Source organism: Sinocyclocheilus rhinocerous, unplaced genomic scaffold (genome assembly GCF_001515625.1).
Source record: "Sinocyclocheilus rhinocerous isolate Xijiao unplaced genomic scaffold, SAMN03320098_v1.1 scaffold1785, whole genome shotgun sequence".
Lineage (NCBI taxonomy): Eukaryota > Metazoa > Chordata > Actinopteri > Cypriniformes > Cyprinidae > Sinocyclocheilus > Sinocyclocheilus rhinocerous.
The window spans coordinates 470,513-479,382 of record NW_015627538.1 but is presented as its reverse complement, the minus strand read 5'-3'; the positions used below and the strand labels follow the sequence as shown (position 1 = coordinate 479,382).

Sequence of the window (8,870 nt, the reverse complement as noted above, 5' to 3'; positions counted from 1 at the left end):
TATATATATGTATATTTATCCATAAATGGATAAATATTAATTTTGCTGTTAAAAACAAATAAAGAAACCGTGTAGGAGAGTGGTTATTATGTGCAAACAGTGAGAAACTCTATATTTGTGCAGTGTGCGCATGTAAAAAAATAAATAAATTCCAATTTGAATCTTGTGACATATAAACGCGCACATCAACCGGATCACTTTATTTAGCATTCATGTAAACACTACATTCAGATTCATCAGTCGGAAAGAATTCAGTCCGGTTGAACCAAAAATTGTGCATGTAAACGTAGCCATTGTTTCTTCTGCTCTTTTGTATGGTTTTCGTCTCTGCTGCACATTCTCTGACAAGCACTCCCTGTGGGCAATTTGCTACTGCCAAGCAAGCAGAGAGAGAAAGAAACAGAGAGAGAGAGAGAGAGAGAGCACATACACAGGGAAACATAACCACACCCAAAGGGGCGGGAAAAACACTCAAAAATAAATATTAATATAATACATACATCCTAGGGATGTAACAATGCTTACATAACATGCACTTTCAAGATGTGCTTTCAAAAGCAGCTAGACTGAGAATGACGGGATAAAGCCGATTGCAGGGGTCTCAAGAAACTTGTTAAATTAGCCTTTTTATTTTATTTTATTTTTACCTACACACCTAACCTACACCTTTTAAAGGGTTGGTTCACCCAAAAATAAAAATTGTCAGAAAATTCCCTTTAAATGTGTGGTGAATGCTGCATTCGTGCTCATGCAAACGTGCAAGACAATGTTGTGTAAAACGGTCTGACAAAAGTTCTATTTAAAGCACTGCCGCTAAAAACATTGAAACTAAAAAAGGGGAAAAATGAGACAAAGCTAATTGAGTAGTCATGTTGTTGATCAACTGGTCACCCCTTCCCTATTCAGCACACGTTCAAAAACTTCCCTTTTCAAAGTACTGCTGCCTCAGCTGAACTTTCAGGTGCCATTTAGTCTTTGTAAGTGCTTAAGTGTCTGAATTTATGCAAAGTCTTTTGACCATTATTCTGTGTGTTCAGTTTTGAGGGGGAGAAGCTGTCCGTGGTGGGATCCCCATTCTGGATGGCTCCAGAAGTGTTGAGAGACGAGCCATATAACGAGAAGGTTAGATCCTCAGTTGCAGTTGACACTCAGCACTATCACAAGACTTGTTTCTTGCCAGGATCTTTCAGGACACATTATAATTTCTCTGTATTCATTTCTAGGCTGATGTCTTTTCGTATGGCATTATTTTGTGTGAGATAATTGCAAGGATACAGGCTGACCCTGACTACCTACCACGCACTGAAGTGAGCAGTAATTCACTGTTTTAAACCTCTCCAATAAATGTTTTGGAGATAAACTTTGTAACTACATCACTTGTTATGCTAGTCATTAAAACCTCTTTGTCCTGAATGTGACATTTACCCCCCACATTTGCTCCTTGCAGAACTTTGGCTTAGATTACCACGCCTTCCAGCACATGGTTGGAGATTGTCCTTCAGACTTCCTGCAGCTTGCCTTCAATTGTTGCAATGTGAGTTTCTATGTATCAGTCCATTAGTGATTCTTGTAGTACTTTTGAGAACGCGCCAAATACAGTAGTCAACATTTGAAGTGGATCAAAAAAGTTAATCAAAGTTGTCGTAAGACAAGAACGCATTTAGGTTTTAGGACAACTTTGATGAAAGGTTTTGATCCGCTTCAGTGTTTCGTTACCTGAACAACTAGTCAAGTAATCTGGGAGCTCTGTATAATTAGACTGATTTCAGGTTCACCGGACCCCAATTGGACTCATTTTTGTAGTTAATGCTTACATGACATGCACTTTTAAGATGTGCTTTCAAAAGCAGCTAGACTGAGCGTGACTGAATAGAGCCGACTGCAGGGGTCTCATGAAACATTTGTTAAATTTGCTTTATTTTTAACCTACACACCGTTTTATAGGGTTAGTTCACCAAAACAATGAAAATTGTCATTAATTATTCACCCTCATGGCGTTCCAAACCTATAAGACCTTCATTCGTTTTCAAAACAAATGGAAATTATTTTTAATGAAACCCTCCACTGAAATATTTTAATAAAATTTCTGTCCCTTCATTTAGTATCCACTCAACCAAAACTTTGACGCTTCAAAAAAATAATCATTGTAAAAGTAATCCAGATGAATGGAGAGGTTTAATCCAAGTTTTTTTTGAAGGTCACTTTATATGATGAATGGATTTAATTTAGACTTTTATTCACATATTAAAATAGAGTAACACACATACATAGAGCACATCAAAAATGCTTGACTGCATGCTTGCCTGATGTGCGAAAACGAGGTTTTTCTTGCATGCCGCGTAAGCAAGTTTGAGCTTTAAATCATATATCAACTGTTCATGTCTTATTAAAGATAGATTTTATTAAAAAATATTTTTATTTGTGTTCAAAAATGAACAAAAGTCTTTGTAATTGATGAATTGTATTTTTTGGGTGAACTTTCCCTTTGAATGTGCGGTGAATGGCAATGCCAAAACGTGCTAGACAATGTTGTGTAAAACGGTCTGACAAAAGATCTATTTAAAGCACTGCTGCTAAAAACATTGAAACGAAAAAAGGGAAAAAATCTGACAAAGCTAATTGAGTCGTCATGTTGTTGATCAACTGGTCACCCCTTCCCTATTCAGCACACGTTCAAAAACTTCCCTTTTCAAAGTACTGCTGCCTCAGCTGAACTTTCAGGTGCCATTTAGTCTTTGTAAGTGCTTAAGTGTCTGAATTTATGCAAAGTCTTTTGACCATTATTCTGTGTGTTCAGTTTTGAGGGGGAGAAGCTGTCCGTGGTGGGATCCCCATTCTGGATGGCTCCAGAAGTGTTGAGAGACGAGCCATATAACGAGAAGGTTAGATCCTCAGTTGCAGTTGACACTCAGCACTATCACAAGACTTGTTTCTTGCCAGGATCTTTCAGGACACATTATAATTTCTCTGTATTCATTTCTAGGCTGATGTCTTTTCGTATGGCATTATTTTGTGTGAGATAATTGCAAGGATACAGGCTGACCCTGACTACCTACCACGCACTGAAGTGAGCAGTAATTCACTGTTTTAAACCTCTCCAATAAATGTTTTGGAGATAAACTTTGTAACTACATCACTTGTTATGCTAGTCATTAAAACCTCTTTGTCCTGAATGTGACATTTACCCCCCACATTTGCTCCTTGCAGAACTTTGGCTTAGATTACCACGCCTTCCAGCACATGGTTGGAGATTGTCCTTCAGACTTCCTGCAGCTTGCCTTCAATTGTTGCAATGTGAGTTTCTATGTATCAGTCCATTAGTGATTCTTGTAGTACTTTTGAGAACGCGCCAAATACAGTAGTCAACATTTGAAGTGGATCAAAAAAGTTAATCAAAGTTGTCGTAAGACAAGAACGCATTTAGGTTTTAGGACAACTTTGATGAAAGGTTTTGATCCGCTTCAGTGTTTCCCATAGATTGATTTGTCTGTGGCGACCCACCACAATATCAAAACTGACTGCCACAAATAGATTTTCCAAAAGGCTTTGACTTTTGACTTATGGCGTTGAATAAACATAACCACTGCATGTTTCAAAATCAAAACCCGGCGCGGGTGTTTTTATATCACTGCATCTCTGAAGGAAACCGACTGTCTTAAGAATATTTTTGATGTCATTTTCAGTTCATCTTGCATGGAAGCGTTGCTTTGTGTACAGCCGTTACCGGGGAAACCTCTATCTCTGCCACACTAAAAGCACCTCCTGCTGGCAGAGAATGAATTTGCACATACACACACACACACACACACATACAGTCATGGCCAAAAGTCAGTTGTAACACGCCAAAGAGAAAGGAAAACTTGAAATCGCATCATGTGACCCCTTTAAAGTTGCCGCTGCCCCATCCCCTCCCCCCACCCTGCCCCCGGAAAAAAAGTTCAGGCTCAGGATTTTTTTTTTGCTTTAACCCCTGTATATGTGCAGTGTAGCATTCTTAGAATAGAAGTGAGAACATGGCGCTACCCCAGATTTAGATGCTGATGTGTTTTTTTGTTCTTGTTGCCTCCACTTATATCCCAGATGGATCCAAAGCTCAGGCCCTCATTCCCAGATATAGTAAAGAGGCTGGAAGAAATCCAGAAAAAGCTGAAAGCTGACGAATCCGAGAGGGAGAGAATGCTACTAACCGCCGGAGAGGTGGAGAAAAAACCCTTGCCTAAAGGTGTTTATTCACACACGCGCACAAACATGTTTATTTCACTCCCAGTATTGATTTGTCTAACCTGCAAACTGTCAATATGATAATGAAAACTTACAGGTGTCTGTGGCATAATATTTCATTCACTATTTCTGGCACTAAACCAAAAGCTTTGATGTGCTTTGAACACATCTTTGATGTGAGTTGCTTTGACAGAGAGCTAGTACATCCTGTCGTCCCTGAGGCTTTGCTCATACCATCCAGCACTCACTTTCCATGTAATACCACAGGGCCAATGAGTTCTAAGAACAAGGAGACTGGAAAACTAACGGGATTGGAGACAGTAACGCTATCTTGTCTATGAGCTTTATGGATTGGATGTTCTTTCCTTGTGAGAATTACTTATAATGCACAGCTTTTACTTTCTTCTTCTCTTCTTTGCAATCTCACAGCCCAGTTTCCGTTTAGTGCTAATTCATATCCTGAACAAACAAGGAATAAGTCACAAAACAATGTGTGGCTAGAAGAGATTAGCGCCTCATTGAGCCTCATGCTTCAGATACACTACCATTCAAACGCCTGGTGTCAGAAAGATATTAACACTTTTATTCAGCCAAGAAGCATTAAATTGACAGTAAACTACAAAATATTTTATTTCTAATAAGTATATCAAATTTCTACGACATTGATATATTTTTATTAACAATATAGGATGAGGCAATACCGTTTATACTGATATACAGTAGTCTGATGCAGGTTATACTCACCATGTAGAATTTTAAACCTACAGGTAAGTGTATTTTTATGATAGCAATAACTGTAAAGTGACTATTAGAATGGAGTAAATCAAATATAGGCTAATATAATTACAGTGTTTGGATGAGTGTTCCTTGTACCAATTAACATTTCACCTGTTCTTTTGTTTTTATTTTTTATTTATTTTTAATGTAGTGATTTTAACCCCTGCTTTGAAAAAGTATGTTTTCTTTTTAGATTGTAATGTTATGTTAGAATATAATGTCATTTTTAACCCATTTTTGAACGTAATTTAATAGCATGTCCTAGGTGGTTTCATTCACCATATTTGTTTCATAGCCTCCAGTATGCACTTTTTAAAATTTAAAATTTTATTATTTACATTATTATTACATTATTTACATTATTTACATTTAGGATGTGAAAAAAATTCTAATAAATACAGAAACAAAGATAGCATTTTTTTTCCCAAATAGAAAAAGGTAGAAAAGTGTGTGTGTGTGTGTGTGTGTGTGTGTGTGTGTGTACAGACTCATGGGGACTCGTGTCACGGTGGGGCCCTAAATTGTGGTCCCCACGGGTACAAAAGCTTATAAATCATACAGAATGAAGTTTTTTGAAAATCTAAAAATGCACAAAGTTTCCTGTGAGGGGTAGGTTTAGGGTTAGGGTTGGTGTAGGGCAATAGAAAATACGGTCTGTACAGTAGAAAAACCATTACGCCTATGGAGAGTCCCCACAAGGATAGCTGACCAGACGTGTGTGTGTGTGTCCGTCCGTCCGTCCATATCGCTCAGCCCAAATTTCAAATGAGTGTTTTTTGTTTTTTTTACTTTGTATTCATCAAAGAATTCTGAAAAAAATAAGAAATCTTATTTGAGGTGCAGCAGGCGCAATGATATTACGCAGCGCCTGAAATAGTCCCCAGCTAGGTAACTTCCAATAAGCCTATTTTCAGGGGCTGCGTAATATCATTGCACCTGCTGCAGCAAAAAGTTCCTTGATTATTACGCTGAAATTAGAGTATAGTTCCTAGCCATACCGCAGATCGGCTGAATGTATTCGAAAACGGTAAAACTCAACTGTTTAACTCTAGGGGAGTTGGAAAATGAGCCTATTTTCAAAAATAGTGGAGTGTTCCTTTAAATCAGCATGTTTGCATGATTTCTGAAGGATCGTGTGGCACTGAAGACTGGAGTAATGACTGCAGGAAATAAACCATTTAGTACATTACAGGACTAAATTATGTATACCATAATAACATTTAATATATATATATATATATATATAAAACTGTTATTATAAATTAATAAAATTTCTATACCCAACTTTTAAACTGCCAACCTTGTAATGCTCCGTTTCTGAAGTGTTTAAATGCATATAGGCGTGTTTTGCACTTCATGTACTGTATTTTTTCTTTTCTTTTTCTCAGTGCTGTGTGCTTTTGAGTTTTGGGATGTTACACATGATTAAGGGCTTTGCCTTCCGCATATTCAAATGAATATTAGATTTTGTCACCCCCTAGTGTTCAAGATCATTCTTTCAGGCTTAAAAGTGTCAATACTATTTGGTGATTAGCAAAAATATTGTTTTTAAACAGGTTTTCGGAACATTTCTTGCATCTACCATTGGTCAACACACTCCAAACTCACTCCATTGGTTGAGCCAGTGTTGTTATATCAGGCTCTGGTCAATATGCTCAGACTAACACAGCAATGTTTTGATAGTGCTACAGTGTTTACACTTGTCAAGTGAATTAATAAATATCAGTATATTAGGTAATGCATTTGGTATAATCATAACATCTGTTCTTACAGTATTTATTAATATACAATACCATTCCAAAGATTTGGGGTCGATAAGATTTTTTTCCATGTTTTTGAAAAGTTTCTTATGCTCGCCAGGCTTTATTTATTTGATCAAAAATACAGTAAAAACAGTAATATCGTAAAATGTTGTTACGATTTAAAATAACTCTCTATTCTAATATATTTTAAAATGTAATTTATTCCTGTGATGGTAAAGCTTAATTTTCAGCATCATTACTCCAGTCTTCAGTGTGACTTCAGAAATCATTCTAATATGCTGATTTGCTGCTTAAGAAACATTACTTATTATCAATATTGAAAACAGTTGTCGTTTTCATATTTTTGTGGAAACGGTTTTTACTATTTTCAGGTAAGAACAGAGAACCGCGTTTATTTGCACTAACATCTAGGGCTGCTCGATTATGGCAAAAATCATAATCACGATTATTTTGGTCAATATTGTAATCACGGTTATTTAACACTATTATGAGGGGGCCATATGACCAAAACTTTATATGAGTGATTTATTTAAATATAGTGATACATATCAAATATATATTTCCTGTAAATAAGGTTGATATGACATCTACATTGTAGAGACCAGCGAAATTTCACAATTCTCAATACCACAGCAGAGTATTAGGCAACTAGCCTATTAGTAACAAATAAACAAACAAAAAGTCCTCAAAATTATTGAAAACAATTAAACTGTCAGTAATAAAAAAGCAAAGGACAAATACAATAGAATAAAAAGATACAAATGAAACAAACTGTGCTTTAATGTTTTTTTTTGTTTTTTTTATGCAAGTCTCAAGCAGTTTACAGCCTACTACAGAAATAAAATGTAAAATAAAACAGCATAGTCTTCACTGTAGGAATTAAACTTCCTTTGTTTTTGAATATTAGTCCACTGTCACTTTAAGAGCCGCACGGATCCAATTTACTGTTACACGCGTATTTTCATTCTCAATTCTTTACATTCATTAATTACATGACCGATGAAGGTATACATGAATAATCACTAAGTGCCGCATTTTAACACATTTTTGCATGTATTTTACCATTTAGGCGCGCACCTTGAGCTAAAAGATGACTACATGTCCGTGTTCTGCTCCGTCTCTGAGCGCATACAGGTACATCTCCAAAAATTTGAATATCATGAAAAAGGACCTTGATTTCCAAATGAAATGCAAAATTTTTGCACTTTGGACCACTGAGCAACGGTCCAGTTCTTTTTCTCCACAGCCCAGGTAAGACGCTTCTGACGTTGTCTCTGGTTCAGGAGTGGCTTGACACGAGTAATGCGACATTTGTAGCCCATGTCTAGGATTCGTCTGTGCGTAGTGGCTCTTGATGCGCTGACGCCAGCCTCAGTCCACTCCTTGTGAAGCTCCCCCAAATTCTTGAATGGATTTTGCCTGACAATCCTCTCAAGGCTGCGGTTATCCCTTTTGCTGGTGCACCTTTTCCTACCACACTTTTTCCTTCCACTCAACTTTCTATGAATATGCTTGGATACAGCACTCTGTGAACAACCAGCTTCTTTAGCAATGAACTTTTGTGGCTTACCCTCCTTGTGGAGGGTGTCAATGACTGTCTTCTGGACATCTGTCAAGTCAGCAGTCTTCCCCATGATTGTGTAGCCTACTGACCCAGACTGAGAGACCATTTAAAGGCTTAGGAAACCTTTGCAGGGGTTTTGAGGTAATTAGCTGATTAGGGTGACACCATGACTTTCCAATATTGAACTTTTTCACAATATTCTAATTTTCTGAGACACTGAATTTTGGGTTTTCATTATCTGTAAGCCATAATCATCAAAATTTCAAGAAATAAAGGCTTGAAATATTTCACTCTGTGTAATGAATCTATATAATATATGGGTTTCACTTTCTGAAATGAGTGACAAAAAATATTGACCTTTTTCGTGATATTCTAATTTTTTGAGATGTACCTGTATATCTTCCTGAGGAGCATCGCAAGTTCTCTTTCACGCTTTTAAAAACATGAATAAATATACTTATATAAATCAAGCACGTCCCATTTTGCAAAAGTCATGTTACCTGATTTTACTGATTTGCACGTGAAATTGGGCTTTTATGGAGGAA

At 36.9% G+C, this 8,870-nt stretch overlaps 1 protein-coding gene across 2 annotated transcripts in view; it reads left to right on the top strand.

Annotated features, from left to right (window-relative positions):
• The window catches only part of LOC107728975 (dual specificity testis-specific protein kinase 2-like), a 29,856-nt gene that overhangs the window by 17,104 nt on the left and 3,882 nt on the right, over positions 1–8,870 (top strand). For both annotated transcript variants that reach the window (XM_016539319.1, XM_016539327.1), the window contains exons 7-10: positions 1,038–1,122; positions 1,224–1,307; positions 1,448–1,534; positions 4,081–4,222. In XM_016539319.1, coding sequence (XP_016394805.1) covers positions 1,038–1,122; positions 1,224–1,307; positions 1,448–1,534; positions 4,081–4,222 — 398 coding nt within the window. The remainder of the gene's footprint in view (positions 1–1,037; positions 1,123–1,223; positions 1,308–1,447; positions 1,535–4,080; positions 4,223–8,870) is intronic.